The sequence below is a fragment of the Grampus griseus genome (assembly GCF_964374135.1).
Source record: "Grampus griseus genome assembly, chromosome: 5".
Classification (NCBI taxonomy): domain Eukaryota; kingdom Metazoa; phylum Chordata; class Mammalia; order Artiodactyla; family Delphinidae; genus Grampus; species Grampus griseus.
Window position 1 is genome coordinate 64880617 of NC_138998.1, and position 22357 is coordinate 64902973.

Sequence of the window (22357 nt, forward strand, 5' to 3'; positions counted from 1 at the left end):
TATATGAATCCTTGAGGGGTTAAGCTATTATTATCATTATTTTATCATTAACTTTTGTGAGTTTGACCTGTCCAAGACTCCTACCTTGTAAATTTCGTAAATTCCAAAATTGACATTGTTTTGTTGTCTTGTTTTTAATGAAAGACTTTCATATACTTTATCTCACTTGAGCCTTTAAATAACTTATGAAGGGGGAGGGTAGGGATAATTCTCCACCTTGTGCTAGTGAAGGGACTGAGGCTCAGAGAGTTAGGTAATAGTCCAGGTTTCCATAGTGTTAGGTGTCTTGGGGCAGGAATGAGACCCTGCCTTTTTCTGAGTCATGCCAGTCCATTTCTTTCTCTTCTGGCAGCACCGCTTTATTGTTACTCTTCCTTTATACTGTTTTTCAATGAAGGACACAAAACACCAATTGTCATGTTCCTCTCCAAGTAATTTCATTAATTGGTAGCCCACGCTTTTATGAGTTTGGTTGTAAAATCCTCTATTGCAATATTGTCTTTAGCCTTTTTAAAACTGTCTGCATCTTTACAGATTGGAAGATTGCACTTTGACATTAAAATACAGGAAAGCTGCTTGTAGGCCTTTAAAATGGAATTTTTTCCAAATTTTTTGTTTGTTTTTATATTTATTTTGTCAATAAACTTCAGTAAAGATGTCAGTTTTTATTACTGTAGAAAAAAGTAAAATTGGTGGTACCCGGTGTAAACAAGCAGAGAGAGAGAGCGAGAGAGCGAGAGAGAGAGAGAGAGAGAGAGAGAGAGAGCGAGCCCAGACACTCCCTCCTTTCCCCATAGTTTGTGTCATTCCCTTTAGTGCTTAAAGGAGTCTGTGCCTATCCTAAAACCACCTTCTGTTTTGACCTGTAGATGACACATCCATGTGATATGTGATATGGGGAGGATCATCTCTAAGCCAAATCTCTCAATTTTTCAGTCATAGAACTAGTATGATAATTCTATTTCTCTCATCTTCTGGGTTTTTTTTTGGACAGTCAGATGAAAATAACCCATTTGATAGCACTTTCTGGATCAGTAATTAAAGAATTTACCTTAAAATATGTATTTTTCATAACATTATTTTAGCATCATTGAGCTTTCATTCTTTCTATTAGAAATTATATATTTAGAGCAATGATTAACTGAATGGCCTTCAATGGTATATTTGATGTATGATGTGTATTGAAAAGAGCATGGCAGACTGTCCCCTGAACACAGATTTAAAGAGTCACGCCATAGTTTACTGCGCCGATATGTGCACTTGAGAGTCAGGGTCCTGACTTCAGAAAACCTGTCTCAGAACTGCACAGAGGACCTGGCTGGCTGAGACTCAGGTATTCCATTGAGAGATGATCAAACAATTAAATAAAAAGTACAGCAACCAGAAGAATATTTCACTGTGCACATTCAGGGAACGTCATCATTTTTATTATCATTTTACAGCAAGGCATTTTGTAACTTGAAATGTGCCTATTGGATTGTTTCCATTTCCTTTTAGCGCATTGAAAGCCATACAGTGTCACTTTGGTATTTCTCTTCTGACCCAGTGGGGACAGAAACCAGTTTTGGGGCATGGCAGCTACTACAGAAAACTATTTCCACAGTTACAGAATCAGCAAATGAGGCTCTCTCCCCTCCCCTCCACCATGTTTCCCTCCGATTTTAAGTTACAATCCTACCATGAACTTAAGTCATTTCAACTCTATTGAGATGGCTCTTGTATGCATCTGCTACCACCTCCCCCCCTCCCCCCCGCCAATCCCTGATTCGCTAATGACTGTTATTTTTCTGAGACATTCTTCTACTTCTGTCAGGCAAGGAACACTCTTGATGACTTGAACCTCCTTGCTTCCTCCTTCAATTTTCATTAAAAAGAACCTCCTTGGGGGACTTCCCTGGTGGCACAGTGGTTAAGACTCCATGCTCCCAATGCAGGGGGCCCAGGTTCGATACCTGGTCAGGACACTAGATCCCACATGTGTGTTGCAACTAAGGAGCCCATGAGCCACAACTAAGGAGCCCACCTGCTGCAACTAAGACCCAGTGCAAATAAATATTAAAAGAAAAAAAAAAGAACCTCCTTGGTTCCTTTGCTAGATCTGCAACTATTTCTTTTCTTTCTTAGAACTCCCTTTTTCTTTTTTTCTGTCCCTAATTTTTTAGGTGCCCACTCAGTGTTCTCCCTTTTGACCTTCTGTCTTCTCTCAGTAGAAGTCACAACTCTCACAGAGTCAACTTCCATCCCTGTCTATTTAATGACTTGGACTGGTTACGACTCTTGGCACTGTGTCTTTCTTTGACAACTATTGTGCCATTTATCCATAGAAAATCTTTCCACAGGGAACCCCTTCACATTCAATAGGTGTACAAATTCTAGTCACGTCTTCCCCCAAAACTTCCATTGTGTTAGAGGTACCACCATATTTTCTTGGCTCCCAAATTCTAAACTCTGTGGTCACTGTTGATGTGTCTTGCTTTTTAAATATATCTATGACCAACATCTGATTTTTTTTTTTTTTTTTTGGTTCAAAATGACTCTCAGGTTTGCTCTAGTCTCTTCATTTTTGATGTCCTAGTTCATTCCTTCTCCATATCACAATAGACTCATTGCTTTGTGTTTTTTTTCCCCTTCCAGCTGCATTTCCCTAACCAATTAGTCTTCGAAAAATGTTATTTTCCTTCTATGGCTTCTTTTGACTGCCACACTAAATTTCCTCTCTTAGTTGATTTTCAGAGTACTCCAAGACCTACCTCATCCTTTAAAGTACACCTCATCTCCCGCTGTGCTCTTTCCATCTTTGCTCTTGCGAGGCTGATGGCGTCACTGTCAGTTTCCCATGTGAGTTAATTCTCCTTGTGTCTTTCTTGGTGCCTGAAGTATCCTCAACTCTCAACTGATCAGGAATCCTTCCCATTTTTTAAAAGCCTAATTCGTACCCTCTGACACCGCCAGTTGTGTCATCCCCATCTCTCCCTTCTTTGCATCCTGACTCTATTGACTGGGTGGTGTGGTGAAGTGACATGAACCTAGGGTTTAGTGCCAGGAAGTTGTGTTACCAGTTATCTTCACATGCAAAATGGGAATGATCACTTAGAAAGTTATTTTGAGGATTAGTTAAGGTAAAGAGCATAGAGTATCCAGTAGTATCTGGTTCATAGTAAAGGCTACAATGAATCAGTTAATGGATGGATCAGTTAATTATGTTTCATTTTCCTGCCACTGAATATGTGCCTGTTTGTGGACTGATGTAATTATATCATGTGCCTCCAAACTCTATATCATAAAGCCAGAATCAAAATACGCCATGGGGGAGACCTGTAGAAATCACTTAACATCACAAATCATAGAGCCTCAGCTTCGAAAGGATCGTAATCCAGTTCATCTTTCCTGTGATGAGGAAATGGGTGCCCAGATTTCTTGAGTCAACTGCCCAGGGTGACACAGTAGGAGAGATGACCCCAACCCCCATCCCAACTGGAAGTTCTGGATTCACAGATTTGAATGCTATCTATTATTCTCTTGTTATTCCCCTTTCAGAAACTGTCTGAAGGCTGGATCACAGCTCACATTCCTGTATCACCCATAGCGTTTATCTCATTGAGGGATATTTGGTAGATATTTGTGGATTGATTGATTCATTCTTTGTCTTGGCAATAAGAATTCTCTGGAAACCTCTATGGAGTATGTACTATACATAGGCTTATCACCCTTTTGATGCTTTTGACGCTGTTGTAAACACTCAAAGGGTCCAACATGTACACTTCTGTGCACTGGCTCAGCATGGTGGGGAAAGGAAGCGGGAGAGGAAGTTATGTTATATACATCTTGAGCAAATCAAGCTTTTCTATTTTTAGTCCTTGCTACTGTTTGGAAAGTACAACCCTGTTCATGGCAGTCTGGCATGTATTTCCTTAGTGCCATTTCAAAAAGGGAAAAAAATAAATATGGGAATTTTTTGTAGTGAAAATAGTTACTCAGTGAAATCACATTAAGTTCCTTCTTTTTCTCTTGATGAAACCTCAAACCCACTAGGCACAGATTCCTCAACCTCAACTATGCATGTAAAGGCTCATGCAGAGGAGGAGACTGGAGTCAGCAAAACCGAGGACGGCAAGATGTGCTCTGGTTCCTGAGAGACAGGGCAGAGAAGGCAGGGGGAGGGGAGGGAGCACCTCCATCAGTGGAGTCTTGGCCGGCTACCAGATGTTGCCCCTGGAGAAAGCTGAACTCTGAACTACATAGATAAAGAGACACCTAGTGTTACAGCCCTTTGCTCAAGCTGCTCCTTCTGCCTGAGTGTCTCTCTCTGCTCTCTTTCTTTCCCCGAGTGCCTTACAGCCGCTCCCCTAATTCAAATAAGCGAATTACTTCTCTTTAGCTGTTTAGGTGACAGTTTGGGGATTTTCCCAATCTGAGGCTATACTAGTTATCATTTGGGAACAATAAAGAACTTTATGAAAGAGAATAAAATTACCTGGTCTCCATTTAGATGGCTTTCTATAATATAGCAGGCCTTGAGTGGTCAGAAGTGGCAATGGTAGGATGGTTTGGAGTCAACTGCGAGTCTAGCGAGGCAGACCAGAGCCTGAAATGGGGTGGTGGCCATGACCACGGCGAAGGGGAGCTAAGAGTCCAGAGCCATTTGGAAAGAGGGGAGATGGGAACTGGAGGAGTCCAAGATGCTTTGCAGGATCCTGACTTTCTTCAGGAAAGAGATAGTTGCTTTCTATCCTAGTGTTTGCCAAATAGGAAATTCCTCTGAAAAATCAGAACTCTGAGGCAAGTGAGATGTGAACTTTACTGGAGGAAATATGGATACCACTGAGCAAAGATTACTCCTCGTTAATGAGAGGGACTCTACAGTCTCCAGACAGAAACAGCTCTGCTTAGATAAAATTGTGACGATAGGGTGAGAATCATACACGGCTATAATGAATGCTGATTTGTGGATATTGCTGTATTGTTGTCATTGCTTTTGTTGTCATTGCAATACATTGAGTATGTATTAAGCTCCAACAGGGTGCTATGAGTAATGCCCGTTTCTAGTTGATTTATCAGAACACTCAGAAGACTTTATAAACGCCCGTAAATGGAAGCTCACAGCACCCCTTCAAGGTGGTAAACGCTGCTGCCATTTCTACAGATGAGGACAAGTGAAGTGGATTGTGTTTGCTCTGTTGGCACTGTGGGTGAGAACACAGGGCTGTCGAGGGAGAGAAAAGTCTTTTCCCGTCCCCGGGAATTGGGTTAGAATACATTAGTAAAGAGTTCTCCTTAAATGTGTTCAGAGTTGTGGGATTTTAATTAAATTGTTCCAGTTATTGTTAGCACTTGCATTAGCGCCCAATAACCAAATTCTAGGCCAGCAGATTTCAAATTGAGTGTGGGAAGAATTAGGGGAGGGGTTGCAAAGGGCTTGTTAGATTCAGATCACTAGGCCCTGCTCCCAAAAGTTCAGATTTGGTAAATCTGGGAGGGGGCCTAAGGATTTTCCCTTTTAATGGGCATCTGAGGTGCTTCTATCCTCAGAGGCGGCTCAGGGTCCCTTCAAAACCTCAACCTTTTCCTTCTTGTAGGGTCTTTTTTTCACCACCAAAAGCTAGCCTCATCCTGAGACCAGGACTTATGATTTAATATCTGTAGGGTCTCCTACCATTCGCTTAGTGTAATCCTCCAATTCTCTCATTTCCAAACACCCTGTGAGCCAACACTGACAGAAGAACCTGCTGTACCCTTAGCATTCTACAGGACATGTGGTTCCCAAGACCTTAGCCCACCTGGTTTTCAAAGTATCCCGGTGGGAGTTGTATTATTATTTTTCTATTTCATTGGTGGGGACTAAAACCAAGAGGGGATATGACTTGGTGAGATATCTCACTACTTTTAAACCCTTTTGAGTGAAATTCAAGTGGGGGCCTGGATTCCACTTTGGACAACAGTTGGGGACAGAGCATCTAGAACTGGTTTAAGTGGAATGTGTCGTAAAGAAGAAAGTTCACGATGCAATAGGTGAGAGGAGGGCAGGAATGGTAGAAATGACAAATTCAGTTTTTCATTATTTCCTTGTTATTTGTCCTGGTTCTTTAATATAGACTAGGTATTGAACCATCACTAAGTAAATAGTAGCCATTTGATTATGGCTTGACTCTGAATATTCTACGAAAAGGAAACATTTCTCAGGAAAGCCTGATAAGAGGCATGAGCAGAGTTGTGGAGTAGAGGAAGGCTTTTTCAGTGGAGCTGAGAACGCTGAGGCTTGAGACAGCATCATCCCTTGCCTCCTTTGGCTTCTTTAGTTTCTGTTGGGGGTAATAACACTTTTCATAGCACTTGTTCATTTGTATTCTCGAGGTCGAAGGCAGAAATGTTTGTTTTCTTGCGGACTCACATTCATTCCTGATTAAGGTGAATTCAACTTTCTGCTATGGTCCCATACTCACTTTTTATCAATGGCAACCTTTTCGTAAAAATAGGAATTCCTCCTGGGAGTGTCATTAATGTAAATTGTCTGTGCACGGCCCAAAATATATGTGATTCATACGATGTGTTTGTTTCCACATCTACACTAAGTCCCAGCTTACAATGACCCCTGCCCACTCTCTCCTTTCGTCATGAGGACCATGTTTATCCTTTGGATATCTGTTCCCTGGATGCCAGCCAAGCTTCTTCTATGCCTAGGGTTTGCACACCTGCATAATCTGACCACAGCTGATCCTCTGAGTCTGATCCTCCTCTGTTTTTACCTAAAAGGACGCTTGTGTTTGCCAAGTGCTAGCGCACATTGCAGTGTTCTCCGTCTATATCTTTACGTTCCTGTGGCATACGTCTTAAATATTTTTCTCCCTCTAAGATCGTCTCACTTCTCACTGCATCCATGCAGCCCTCTCTGATTTTCTATTGTTTTGCTCTAGCATCTTGTGTTTCATATACTTTAATACTTACTTGCCTGTATTCAGCCCTATATTACAGTTATATGTGGACGAACTAACCCCTCTAATGGAATTGTAAGCCCCTGGAGGACGGAGAATCGATGATTTTCCTTTCTCCTTTTTTTTTTTTTTCTTTAAAGTAATTCCTGTCCTTCATATCAATATGTAGTGAATATCTGATAAATATTTATGGAAAAGTGAATGAAAACTGTGCTAAATGGGGAGATAGAAGGTGAGAGGGAGGAACGGAGCTTGGCTTTTAACAGTAGCTGCAGCCGTGACCTAATTCATGGTAACCTAATAGGCCCTTATACTCTCCGTTTCGTGTTTGAAGGGAAGACCTTTCGCCTTTAACATTTCCAGCCTAGTGTCATGGAAAGTACAAGAATTAGAGCTCTGGAGCAAAATGTTTGAGTCCCTAATTTTAATTCTGTTTTCTACCTGAGTTACTTGGAAAAGTCTTTTATTCTCTGATCCTCGGTATTCTCTTTTGCAAAATAGGAATAATAGCTACCAGTCTCTATGATTGCTGGGAGAATTGAATGAGATAATATTTATGAAGTGCTTTTCTACACTTAGGCACTTCTCTGTTGATAATGGCAGCGTAGAGAGAGGGAGCTATGATTTTCTTTCTCCATGTTCTCAGCGGTAACTGTGTCCCAGGCTGTGTACAGTGGACTGGGTAGCTGGCCAGCAATGCTGCAGGTTCATAGGATATTTCCCAGAACTGTCTTGGAACAGAGAGTTTGACCAAGAGAAAATGATGAACAGATCTAGAATGATTATTAGGGAACTGATGCATCATTGATTGTTAGAAAATATGAGTCCTGCCCTTTTAGGTAATTTCCCCCATATTTTTTCCATTCTTAGCCTTTGAGATAAGACATGACGTGTGTTTTGCCTTTTCCCCTCCTGCCTGCTTGCTAGGATGTTGTCACTCTCACTTATCTTTTTCCATTTCCATTAGTCAGCTAGTGACTCTGAAAACAATACAACTGAACGCAGCTTCCTCTCTGAAGTTGTTATCAGTAACCCTGTTTTTGAAATGAGTGTTTCAAATTGTATCTTGTTAGTATCTGCGCTATATCTTCTGTATTGTCGACTATCAAAGTACACTTACACTAAGTAGAAACAGAGTAATTTGGTTCCAGTAAGTGGCTATAAGGGAAAAAAACAACAACAACAATGAAAAACTTTAAACTCCTCATAATGTTAGGTAGGTTGTATTTATATGAATGTGTTAGAGTAACAGAACTTTTAAATTAAAAGAAAACATAAAGATCAGGTCTGAACCCATCATTTTGCTGTTGAGAAAACACAGGCTTAGAAAGGGAAAATGATTTGCCCAGGGTCACCCTACTGAATTAAGGCAGAACCAAGATAAAACGCCTCGTTTGTTGTTTCTCTACTCTCCTTGCCTACACATGCGCCTCAGTATTCACTAAAGGGATTTCTGTGGTTGCACTGGGTGGATAATGTGTCACGTTTCTGGGTCAACATTTCTAAATATTCAGTCATCTTCTGACATTAGCGTACTTACTAGTTTCTTAGGAGAAAATTACAATCCTGTCTTCATTTACTTGACAGTGAGTTTTGAGTGGGAAGACTGGGACAAAGAAGCATTGATTCAGGTCTCCCTGTGCCATCCTTATCACTTGGTTGTTTGACCAGTAGTAAATCACTTATGCTCTCTGGGCCTTTGTTTCCTTTTTGGTACGATTATGATATTGTAATAGATGTTAACTAAGGATCTTCCTGTCTTCAATGCCACTTCAATGAATCTGAGTGTCTCCATCCATTCTGGTGTCTCTCTTCTAGGAATTTCTGTAGCACTGGTTTGCACCTGCGTGTCCATATTGCATTCTCCACCGGTTGGAGGATGGAGTCCTTGCTTAATTTTGTTGATCTTGTCGCACAAGTGAGGCTGGAAATCCTCAGACAGTGCCTGTGCTCCTCTCTTCCATAAAGTTTCCACATCCGGAAGATGGGATGAGAGTAACTTTCTGCTTATTTCATGGATTCTTAAGAAGAACAGTTGAAATAACGTATGAGATATTTGCTTTGGAGAAGATGTTTCACAGTATAAGGTGTTCAGTTTTTAGACTGATTTCAGTCCTTTCACTGAATTATTATCGCTGACATCTAAATCACTTCTTTGGGGGCATTTTATTATATTTAAGTGAAAATGCTGGAATAACTGCTTCAGTTCCCCTTCCAGTTCTAATATTTCTGAGCCTGAGTTACCTTTTCTGTGCCAATCGTCTATAATCTATTCACACGTTGCCAGACGTCTCTTATTTGTAAGTCCTGGTTGATGGTGCTTAGCACACAGATTCAGAAACACAAAAGTTTAAAGGAATTTCTTACCCCTTATCTGCTTCGATGATGAGCCCCTTGGCTTTATAACTTTGGCTACTTGACATGGAGTGCTTGACACGGGAACTGGACACTTCCTTCGTTTTCAATTTTGGTAACGTCTTGAGGAGTCCTGAAAGGATTAAAGGATGAAAGGCGTGAGGATGATGAACCAATATATAATGTTACCATCACATTTCTAAGTATTTGAATATTTGCTTCTGGTATTTCTGTCGCATTGTTGGGGAGGGTGAGGAAGTGGTTTCTGGAATTTATCATGCCCCAACCCATTGGTCCTGTGTTATCAAAATGCAAAATCAGAAAACTGTCTTCCATGAGGTTTTAAAACAAAGTTAATTGCAAAAATACCTGGCATGGGCTATTTTCTACTGCATGCTACAGCAGGTACCAAAAATATTTCGTCAGTCTATTTGTTTCGTAGGTTCGAATGATAATTGTTCTTTCCCTTCCCCGCTCAGATATTATTTCCTTAAGGGCAAACCAAACTCTTTTTTTCTCTACCTTTTAAAACTTCTAATACTTGTATTATTTTGTGTTAATTGTATTAGCAAAACATTCCTGGGAAAGTTTCCATGACACTATATGATGGTATCTTTATAGCTATTTCAGTTGGCTATATCTCCTTTTTACACACACACACATACACACAGGCACACACAGTGCAGAAAAGGCAGCTTGGTATAGTGTTGCCAAACTATGTGTGTGGACTGACTGGCAAGGTGGCTCCCCTAAGGATCCTGTTTCTTCCTCTACAGCTTGCCCAGAAAATCAGCAGCAGTGATTTTCCAAGTATCTTTTATAGAACTGCTTCAGCAGACGTTATTGGAGGCAATGGGAAAAACCCAGTGGGTGGAACTGTACCCTTCCCTGTTTGTACTTGAACCAGAGCAGCTCTGTTTTTATCTGTTTTAAGTAATGGGGTTCCGTGTATGATTTTATTTTCCCCATGGGGTTCTGCTGCTTAATAAAGGTGTGCCAAATGTCTCTTTTACTGTCAAATAATTGATCTTATTATGGTTATTTTTGTGGCTCTTATTTTATCGATGGATAGATACTGTATGTATTTTCTATGTTATTATATAACTATTCTCATACAAATTGACTTTTTAATTTTAAGGGACTACTTTAAGAGTACATTATCAATATTTATTTCATAAAGATTAGAATCCAGTAGAAATAATTCCATATTGTGTGTGTGTGTGTGCGCGCACACTTATTTGTGTGTGTGTATGTTTTGCTTCTGAATAGAGCAGTGAACAAAGGGGCTGCTTGTGTGTACTCAAGCACGGACCACTTTAACCATAGCCCTGTCCTTCCTTACATCTGAGTTGGCTTAAACTCTGAGTGGGCCTAACTCTGGTGGGTTTGGGTCTGGTTGCGAGTGGGCAGCAGAGATAGTGGCAGGCAAGCTGTGAAACGTCATTATAGACTCATGCAATGTTCGAGCTTAAAAAAAAATAAAAGTGTACCTGGCAGGTTCATACCCTTCATTTTATAGAAGTGAAAGTTGGGTTTCAGAAAGGAAAAGTGACTCCCTGATGGTGTCACAAGCAGACCTGACTTCTTGCTGTCATCCCTGTGAATGAGTGGGTCTTGTGCTGGCTGCTTCAGTAAGGCTGACTGTGCAGCAGAGGCCACTTGGGGTATTTCCATATAAAGGAGTTTATCTTAAGGATCCATGTGGATGAGGTCTGACACCAGAAGGCTCAAGGATGGGACCATATCTCTTTCCTTTTTATTCCCCTTTTTCTTCTTCCTTTCCTTTCTTCACTCTCTGATCCTCTTCTTTTCTATTATTTGCATTCCCATGAATCTCCTCTCTCCAATAATTGCATCTTATCTTCTTACATGCTCTGATTATTAGCCATGAACATGATCCTCTTGTTTTATCATGACCACAGTTCATCCTCATGGCAGTTTTGTCACATGTTGCTTAGTTCATATTTATAAGAGAAGGAGGTTTATTGCCTAGCTCACCTTTCTGTCACAGACCAAAGGTTAGATTCACCAGGCTGTTTGTAGATGGGCTGTCCAGCCTTGCTTCTGTGGGTCACAGTGCTGTGCAGTGGAGTCCCATGGTCCAAAACATGGCTCTTTTGGCAACAAGGTCTGGGGCCAAGACTGTTTGCTTTAAAGAGATGTGTGTTGACCAAACATTATCAACTTTGGGTGAGTGTTCAAGGCCTGAAAAGGATGGGATGTTAGGGAATAGGAAGGAAAAAACTGAGGCCTGTATCAAGCCTAGTGCTGAAGTTTTATCTTGATGTTTTTTGCTCCAGGTATGCTAGAACCATGAAAACCTCTCTTTGTTTCCTGTTGTCACCTTACTTTCTGTTTATTCATTGCCATACTCTCAGTTGCCGAAGTATTGTTCTACTTTGAATTGTGAAGATGTTGTCTCTATTTTGAATGCTACAGTGTTTGCACCAAAGATGGCTTTTTATGGCATTTTTCCTCAGGGTCCTTAACCTGGGCGGTAGATGACTCCTCTTACATAATAATGAGACTCGAGTTTTAGCCTAGCTTTGCACATTAGAAAAGTTGAATTGTATTTCTATCACCCATTGGATAATAAGCTTCTTAGGGAAGGTTTGTTTGTTTGTTTAAATCTCTGCCTCCTCTGTGTGGTTTTACAGAGTCTTAAAGAACATAAGTGTATTTGATATCAGTAGGCAGCGGTGAAAGTCATATTATCCAGTAGACTGTGGCTTCTTAAGGTTGGGGATCATGCCTTCCTTAGACTGCTTGCTGCCTAGCACAAAGATTTCACGGAGCAGCGTGGGATAAGAGCCATTCACGTGAACCGACAATGAGTTACCCTGTGAACCCTGCAATCAGAGAGAATTAGACAAAGAAGAGTCAATTATCATATAAGCTGGGTTATCAGTGATGCCTTCCTGGAGGAGTATATATGATGAGATAGATGGGTTTTTGGAAAGGTAAGCCCTTCAGCTCAATGAGTGGGAAGAAGAATGCACATGAACTAAACCTTTTTGTTTTCTCTTTTCAACATTTTCCTCCAAATTCAATAAAATGACATTTCCGTTAGATAAAATAGGCCATATTTTCTGGAGTTCTTACTGCTGACTGCTGCCTGTCAACTCAGCATTACCGGAATCAGTGTGATGAGGATGCTCACACTATTATATAGCGTGCGGGATTATATTAAGAAGCAGTGCTACTGTTTCCATTTTATTTTGATCCAGGTTTCTCTTACTCATTATTTGGATTGCCTATTGGCATTTTCATGGCATCCATAACCATATAAAATATACACTATTTACCCTATCAGATGTTCGTTGTGTTAGAAATGTACTTAGAGCAGTGGTTCTCAACGTGTGGTCCTCAGACCAGCAGCATCAGTATCACTCGGGAACTTGTTAGAAATGTAAGTTCTCGGGCCCCACCCAGGATTTACAGTCAGAGACTCTGGAGTGGGATCCAGTAATCTGTGTTTTAACAAGCTCTCCAGGTGGTTCTACACAGGCTGAAGTTTGAGAACTGCTGATGCAGAATTATATGCTTCCCAGTTAATGCCTAGCACCATCATGTATTAAGAAGCATAGGTGCCCCATCTCATTGAAGCCCCCAGCAGCTGATTTCTACTTTGACTCAAAATGCTTTGAAAAGTTACATACTCAGTTGACTGACCATGTCAGCCAAAGCATTTATTTTGAGACTGTGATCAAGGTAATGACTGAGTAGCTGTTGTTTATTGAATACTTAAGATGCGAACGATACTTGACATGTATGAACTCATTTAATCTTTACAACTGCATGACAAACTGAGACCCAGAGACCTTAGGTAAATTGCTTAAGGTCACAAAACTGGTAAATGGCAGATCCAGGTTTCAGACCCCTCCAGTCTGACTCCAGAGCCTTCACCACTACTTTTTTTTTGGGCAGGGGGGCTGCGTTGGGTCTTTGTTGCTGCACGTGGGCTTTCTCTAGTTGCGGCGAGCGGGGGCTACTCTTCGTTGTGGTGCACGGGCTTCTCATTGCGGTGGCTTCTCTTGCTGCGGAGCATGGACTCTAGGCACGCAGGCTTCAGTAGCTGTGGCTCACGGGCTCTAGAGCGCAGGCTCAGTAGTTGTGGCACACGGGCATAGTTGCTCCGCAGCATGTGGGATCTTCCTGGACCAGGGGTCGAACCTGTGTCTGCTGCATTGGAGGGTGGATTCTTAACCACTGCGCCACCAGGCAAGTCCCACCACTACTTTTTTCTTGTTAAGGATGCTTTGGAAGTAGAATTCAATTAAAATGATCACAAAGAAATTCATTGATTATTTTCTCAGCTTCATCAGAGAAAGAAAGATGATGGATAAATGACAGATACTTAGTTTTGTTGCTTAGAGATAATACAGCTTTTCTGTATCCCTTTTGTTTTTACCAACCAGTATCTTTTTAACATTAATTTAGAAATAAGGGAATAATGAACTTTATTAACCATAAAAGAATACAAGAATGAAGTGAAATTCACACTGTATTATTAATACTGAAATAATACCATTGAAAAGAAAATCAAAATTGTATGTAAAAGGAATATACTATTTTGTGCCACTTGCCTCCTAGGGTTCCCTAAGATGAGATAGTTTTATATTGCTCAGCTCTCAGGGAGAGCTTCTTTTTTCTCTAATGGACCACAAAGGGAGGTCCAGGCATAGGTAGGGGTTGGGAGTCCCTTAGTGTTACACATGGGGTCTGCCCCGAGGAGTTCCGTGAGCTTTGTGAAATGCAATGTAAATATCACAGATTTAGTACCTCCAACATCAAGTGGTCTCTCTGATTATTTTGAGCAGTCACATGCGGATCTTGGCTCTTCAAATCCCCCTTCTGCGATGTGTCAGTGTGATCGCTTGGCCACCTCAAAGATTCTGGATGTTGTTGAGGATTAGGTCAGTTCATGCGTGTTTGGAGAATGACACTGTGGATTGGCTCTAATTCTAGGATGTTAACTTCCTAGGGTAGAGGGTGGTTCTTAATTAGCTAGACCATGCCCCAGTCCTTCGTGTTCCTTAACCGCCTGAACGAGAACTCTCTCTGTAACAATGCTGATTTGATCGTCAGGTTCCTGATGTTTCTTCAGAGCAGAGGACTTTGCAGTTAGTTCTGCTTCCTACCTCAAAAAGGAAATGAATACTTAACAAATAAATTATTATGCTAAGCAGGATCCATTTATTTCCATTTGTTAATAATGGATACTCTCGCCATTTTGCAACCACCAGTGCAATAATCCGTGCAGGCAAGAATCGTCTCTGGATACTAAAGTCATTGGGTGAAAGGTTTGTGGTGAGCAGAATATTAGCAGGGTCTCAAAGTGTCGCCTCACACATCATGTATTGATTTAAAAGGGAAGAAGACACTTTTACAGTGAAGAAATCTGGTGGACACTACCTTAACCAAGTCGTCAAACTTGTCATCACTAAATGGCCAAATAACATTATGAGCTTCCTGATGTGATGCAATGGAAAGAGCACAGCATCACGCGTGGACTCCTCCTGACAAACTTGTGTGATCTGAATCTCGTCATCAGACAAAGCCATATTGTTCAACTTTTTATAAGGCACCTGGCCTGAATTCTTTACACAAAGTCAGTTTCATGAAAGGGGAAAATAGGCTGGGGCCTGTTCTAAATTAAAAGAGACTAAAAAGACATGTCACCTCAATGTATGATCTTTGATTGGATTCTGGATGGAAATTAACAACAATTGATAAAAGGACATTACTGGGACTTCTGGTGAAATGTGAACATGCATGCATCAGATTACTACTGCACCCACATTACATTTCTTGGGTGTGACAATGGTATTGAAAAGTTAGTTCTTAGGATATGTAAGCTGAAGTATATGGAGAGGAAGTTTCTGCAACTTCTTTCAAATAGTTAAACTACAGTAACAAGCAAGCAAATATATTTTTGTTATTAGAAGGGGAGGCAAAATGTTGGCCATTGATAAATCTGGGTGAAGGGTGTGTGGATGGAGTTCATTTTGCTACTTGTTCAACTTTTCTATGAGTTAATTTTTTACATAAGATATTTGGATGTAAAGAGTGAGTAAATAAATAAATACAAATAATGCTCTTTCATGACTCACTGCTGGCACTCTTTATCTATCACCTGTAGTTAGTGGACTAGCAATGTAACCCAAATGGCCTCACATGCTATGAATTCTGGTTCTGGGCCCTATTTTAAAGTATATTTCTGTGTACTCACAGTGGGAGAGTCATCACCCTGTAATCCTAGTAGTGGCACTAAGAATTATGATTTTCCAAATTATAATAAGCCCTGATTGTGATTTGGTGAGCTTTTATCATATACATATTTATTGAATGAATGAAATTAAGTGTCTTATAGGAAATAATATCCCATGAATGGCTTATTCATGTGAGTTTTATAGCTGTTAATAAGGGGACACAGTCACTGGACACCCTTTGTACCCTACTTCTCACCCTCTCATTCCGCCTTCAGATGCCAGCCATTGCCATGGCAACCACCACTGCATAGGTATGACCTAGCAGTACCTGAGGCAGTACAGCCTCAGCTGTAAAACCTTTCTCTCACTCTCTGTCCTGGGACTTTTCTGCTACCTCTGTACTTCTTGGGACAAGCATGAGGGAGTTAATATCCTTGTAGGTGATTCTAAACCAGTAGAGGACTAGAGCCAGAGGATGAACATTCTCTTCTCTCATTCCCTACATGGGAAAATCTGAGGCACGTTTCATGGAGATCCTTAGAGGGTTCCCAGGAAAATGGAACCCTAGTTATCCGTATTGGTGACCAGCTCAATTCAGCACCTTTGAATTGACTTTCCCTCCTCTCCTGCTTAACTTGTCTGGTCCTTCAGTACTGTTTTTTGGGACTGATTCCCAAAATCAGTGACCTGAACACAAGCCTTTGTCTCAGGCTTTGTTTTCGGCAGATCCTGGGCTAAGACAATGGAATCTCTCATAATACTTATTGTTGAAGAGCTTAAGAATCATTATTATTATAGTGACCACTTTATAGGAGGCCCTTTGGTATCTGGAAAAAGCATTAGGCCAAGAGTCAGGAGACTCTTCCTTATTGTTACTTGGCCTCGGGCAGGTCATTCAACCGTCAGGTGACTAGTAAGGCTGCAGTGACAGGGAGTTAAGGAGAAGACGTGTAGGTAAGTGTGTAGGAGTCCATTAGCTGGTTATAGGACTGTGTCCTCCAGTGCGCAGTGTAAAGTGTTGAGAGTAGCAAGGTAGTTCCCGGATCTAAAGATGCTGTGGTAGCAGATGAAGCACCAAGGGAAGGGCTGGTGGTGAGACTTGTGCAGGACTTCAGTTGTTTGAACTGAGACGTTAAGTAGAGAATCAGTGGTGAGAAAGAAGCCTATCCTAGTCCATAATGGGGATTGAAATGTAGGAACAAAGTTCTTATCAGAAAGCCAGGCAGGGCAGCAAGGGGGGTCTTGGGTGAAAAATCTCACAGCATTAGGCTGGAACTTGTTCCATGGCATCAACCTAATATGAGAAACTGAAAATGGGGAGTCGTCCCAACTCAGAGGGAAGGCAGAATGAGGTCTTACATGCACAGGCTGGTCGGACACTATAATGACTTGTTTCATTGCATGGCTCAGGGTAATTCTGTGACTTCTGAGGCTCCATGGTATCCCTTTACTCAGGGCATGGGCAGTTGCTGTGCTGTCTGCTACAGTGAAGTACAGATGTTGAAGACCTGATTAAATCCTGTCTCTTTACTGATACCCCAAGGGAATACTTAATGAATGATGCTCCCTTTAAGAAGAAGAATTAACAATAGCTATATTATTCATATTAATTTATAGTTACTGGTTGCTGTAATTAATGCAATTTATGAAAATCATAATAATTATAGCACTTTACAATTTAAAGAGTGTTTTTCCCATCCATTTTCTTATCTGAGTCTTGTAACATCTCTCTGGCTTCGGTAGGGCAGGTGATGTTCTCCTAGTTTTATAGATGAAGAAACTATGGCCCAGGGAAGAATTTAACTAGACTCCAGTCCACCACCTTTACCAATATTTTGTGCTGTCTATGAGTATATGGGAATACAGTGATCAAATTCATGTTAATAATAATGTTTTATAACTGCATATAAGAGAATCAGGTTCACACAATTCTCAGTTGCCTTCCATAACGCAACTGAGATCCTATCTTTCCTTGTACCAGAATCCATTGCCAGAATGTTCACTTGAATTTAAAATTTTTAGGGTCTTTTTTTCTCAGTAATACCACAGTATTTCATAGTTATTAATACTCAATGAAGTAAAGATAAGATCACCTCTAATAGAGGGATTAGCTCTTTGAAAACATCTGGTCCTAGGGCAGAGACCCACTGGTCTTAGAGGGTTTGGTCAACTGGAAATTCAGACTCTGAGACCTGTCATTCCACTGTTTTCCCATTTCTGGCTGTAGCAAGAGGGCTGAGGAAAGCCACTCAATTTTCACAAGGATGACTTTCAAATCTGGGCCATATAGCATGAAATACACAGACACACGCAAGTATGTACACACAGGCACACTGAGCCTTTTGCTTCCCTTTGCATCCACTGATCCTGCTGTACTTTTAGCTGATTTTACCCAAAAGATGTTTATATGGAAAAGGTTATGGGCTGGACCTATGGCAGAGTCTGCCATTACTTATTCATTTGTTTACTCAAATTATTCATTGAACGCGTTCATGGATTAGGCCCTGAGCAAGATTCTGGGGAAATAACGAGGAAGGAAACAGACAAATTCCTTGCCCTCATGAAGCTTACATTCTCCTGGGGAGTCTGATGATAGACAGACAAATATACATAAAATATAATGTTAGATGGTGATAGATATTACAAGAAAAATAAACCAAACAGGGTGAGGGGATAGAGGGCCATAGAAGGGTCATACAAATGCATCCAGAAATAGAAAATGATGAGAAGGTGGTTTTAGATAATGTGATTGAAGGTACCCATAGTTAAAGAGGGCTCACAAGAACAGATGCCACTGCCTACGGGGCAGGCAGCAGTCTTTGGGTTTGGCTCCAAGGGGGCTGGGCTATAGCTTCATACACCTTGATGTTATCATCGTGCCTGGGATAGATAAGGTCCAGAGGGATTAACTCATGCTGGCTAAATTCACAAGAGACTGACCAATATGCTAGATCCCAATAGAGATGTTTTATGCAGAGAATTAAATAAGGAATAAGAACTCAGGGAAGGTTTTGGGAACAAGCTTCTAAGGGAAAAGAAACTAGTGGTCTTAATTGGAAATACCATTATGCTATCATTGTCTGGTGCATCATATTCATTAAAAAGATAAATTTACCCGGAGAATTGTAAGATTTTAATGCTAGCTTGTCAGGGACCCTAGGTTTTGTTGTCACTGAGGAAACTCTGGTTTCTTGGTTTTTTTCTAAACTCTTCCAGACACTATACTGATATTTAACCTCCTTAGACACGTGCAATAGAGTTAATTCAATTACACTAACTTCCCATTATTTCATTCCTACCGGGCCTTACTGCAGATTCACTGTGATTTCTTGATGGAGTCTTAAGACACATTCTCATCACATGTCCATGATCGTTATTACATTGTCACCTTAAAAAATTATTTTAACTCACCCTGCTTCCAAATTCTAGGGCGACCTTTATGGTTCCTTGCTATTTCACTCTCTATTTCCTTGCCTTAAGCTCTAGGCAAACTGTTGGCTCGTTTGTCCTAAGCTTGCTCCCACTTCCTGGGGATGCCCTTGTGGCGGTGTTATTGCCCTCTGCTCGCTCCACATGGATTCTCAATGCCGGTAGCAGTCGGTGCTCGCGCTAACATGGGACACTGACATGTGAAATCCACAGATCCCCCTGTTCATAATCAGCGGTCACTGCCACATGCTTCCTCTGCAGCCCCTTGGCCAGGACCCTGAGCGGTCTTATCCTAGTTCACTTTTTAGGGGCATCGCTCGGGGCTTGCCATCTCTCTCTGACACAGACACACCTAGTCTACTGATCTCACACTGATTCCATTCCTCTTCCTGGACTGTAAGTCTCTCCTTGCCTTTTCCTGCTCCCACTAAAATGTCATCATTCTATACAGTGGTTTCTGAACGTGGAATTTGCATTATGTCCCTAGTTGGATCTGCTCCTTGAGGGCAGGGATGGAGACATTTACTTCCTTTAACTTGGATATTCATCAAAGGGAATATCCTCTAAATATGAGTATGACTTTAGGAAAATCACCTCATCTATTTCAGTTTTCTTACCTGTCAAAGAGGGATAATTCTCCAGCCTACCTCACTGAGATTTTATCAAAGCTAAAGGAAATGAGGTGCAGAAAACCTTGGACAGAGTCACAGTATAACTTGAGAAATTTGAACTCAGATTGATATGGATTGAAACTGGAAATTGCCCTTTTTAACATGACTGTGTTGCTTCTCACAGGGAAATCCTGGAGGCAAGACCCTTGAGGAGAGACGCTCGAGCCTGGACGCTGAGATCGACTCATTGACTAGCATCTTGGCCGACCTGGAGTGCAGCTCCCCCTACAAGCCTCGGCCTCCACAGGTAAGAGCTATCTGCAAATAGTCACCACAGATAACCTGCAATTATCTGAAAGAACAAGCTGCTTCTTTTGTCCCTTCCATTCTTTTTGGATTTTCTCAGAGTCAGCGGTCTAAGTTGTCTTTTTATTTAATATCAACGTGTTAGTTAACAGACATTTCTTTCATTGATTTGATTAGTCTTTTCTTTAAAATAACCCAACAGTGTTATACACAAATGTTATAAAATTAAATCTCTTATTCCATTGCCCTGCTCTTTTTCTGGCTTTGTCTAGGTGGATATTTTGTTATACGTTGGTATAATCTTCAGAAATATGGCTTAGCATGACTATGTTAAACTTAGGGTGAGGGCTACATCTTTTCTAAGAAATTCCTTACGTTGGATATCGAGGCGGCTAGCTTTTTTGCTTGTTGGAAGTAATGCTATGTGGGGCATTTTCGTGTATATTTTCTTTGGAGCTATTTCCCTAACTCAGGTTTTTTTAGAGCGGGATTTCTACATTGGGGATTACGAGTGCTTTCTTTACTTTTCTTTCCACGGGTGGTACATAGCTTATACTGGCACCAGCAGTTTGAATATATCAGTTTCTCCCCAATCTTACCAGAATTTGGTGACAGCAATTAATCTTTTTTTTTTTTTTTAATGCAAATGGTGCCTTGTTATCAGTTCTTCTTTGTACCCTTTGGCTTCCTTTGGAGCATGGCTGTTCTTCTGCACCTTCATTTATTATCTGCATTTTGGAAGCCGACCTCGCACTGCTTGTGCTCATTCCCTGCCTCCCTCCGGTCTGGAGAAAGTAACGGCAAGTCAATTTCAGGGCTTGTGAGTCCTCAGAAGACAGCCAGCAGGACTCTGCATGCAGATCTTGGACTGGCACTGTTGTCACCGTGTTGTTTGACTCTCGTGGGATGTTTGCTTGACCTACAGCACTCCAGTTCTTCAACAGCAGCCTCTATATTCACAATGGTTCATTTCACAGATGAAAAGCCAGTCCTGCTTCTCTGCTGTCAGTCATTTCAACACAGAACTTCGTAAGGTGCTTTCTTCTTTAGACATGTTCCCGTTGCCTTTTCTAGACATACAATGGGACTGTCAGCTATGTAGGGGCACAAGGCGAAACACACTAGAGCTCAGCTCTTCCTTAGCTCTTGTTACCCTTGGCTCCACTAGACCTGTCAGTGGTGAAAATTCACTTTATTTCTGTAAACACGTGCTGAGCCGCAGGTATGTAGCATGGGCTGTGGTCTTTTGGGGGAACTGTTAGGAGGTTGAAAGGGAGAAAAATAGGACCGAGTTGTCATCTGTCAGGAGCCTATACTATCCTAAGTTCAACAATGGCAGATATATAGGAGCACAAGGAAAAGAGCGAGATATTCTTTGAAAGGTGGCAACATCTGAGAAGGTTCATCCGAAGATTTGCACGTTCAGCTAAGGGATGGGTGGAACGGTGATGTTGGAAGCAAGAGGGGAGAGAGAGCAGCCTGAGTCACGGGGCAGGAAGGTCCAGGCTGCATTCAGAGAACTGCAAGCAGTGTGATGGCTTCAGACGGGGCCATCGCAAGCTTCAAGTGGACTACATGCCTGGGGGCTTCCTGCTAACAGCCTGTGGACTTGTTTGAATGCCAGATTAAGATTTTGGTCTGTCTTTTATAAATAATGAGGGTTAGTTGAAGGTTTTCAAGCAGGAGAAAGCTATGATTCATCCTGAAAAAGGAACATAGGAAATAAGACAAACTCTGAAAAGATGCAAGAGGATGGACCCAGGTCTCAGAAATGTTTTCCAGCAAACTGTAGTTTGATGTTAAGCATGTTTCCAATTCCACCCAAGCAAATACCTCAAGCCCACTTTCTTGGAACAGCAAGGCCACTGACTTTGCACCTGGACTCATCCATTTCGTGAGTAAATACTTCTATGCCCTCTCCTCCTTTTTAAATAGGAGTTTTGTTTGCTCTTTTTTTTCCCCTCCTGAGTTCTCATACCCTGATATACACTGGGGAGATTCTGCATAGAGGTTTTTGCTTAACATAGCCTTCATCCTTTAAGACTGTGTCTGCACGTGCCTCCCGTAAACCACTGCATTTTAATGGGTGTGTTCAGTGGCCGCATTTTTGTTTGCGCAGTCTCGCTGTGCACACACATTCATGATCACTGATATTTGCACAGTGCTTTACTGATTGTAAAATAAAGCACTTTCACATCTATTCACACTTCAGTGAAATACAGATATCTCAACTCTGAGATATAGATGGTGTGCTGATTTTGTGGATGAGGAAACTAAGTTAGGACATATGACTACAACGTGCGCACAGCTGGACCTTGAATTTAGACCCGTGTTTGATTTTTAAGTTCTAGAACCAGATTGAGGAGATCCCTCTGAATGTTTTTCTTTTTATGAGAAAGCCATACTCAAGGGACACTAATCAGTCACATGAGTAGCAGTGTCCCTTGAGTATGGCTTTCTCATAAAAAGAAAAATATTCAAAGGGTAAAAAAAATTAGGGCGGAGGAGTGGGGAG

General features: G+C 41.3%; 1 protein-coding gene across 1 annotated transcript in view; it reads left to right on the plus strand.

Moving 5' to 3' along the window:
- LPP (LIM domain containing preferred translocation partner in lipoma) overlaps positions 1-22357 on the plus strand; it is a 565263-nt gene that overhangs the window by 198928 nt on the left and 343978 nt on the right. Inside the window, exon 6 of the mRNA XM_082654321.1 lies at positions 19721-19843. Within this exon, the coding sequence (XP_082510447.1) occupies positions 19721-19843 (123 nt within the window). The remainder of the gene's footprint in view (positions 1-19720; positions 19844-22357) is intronic.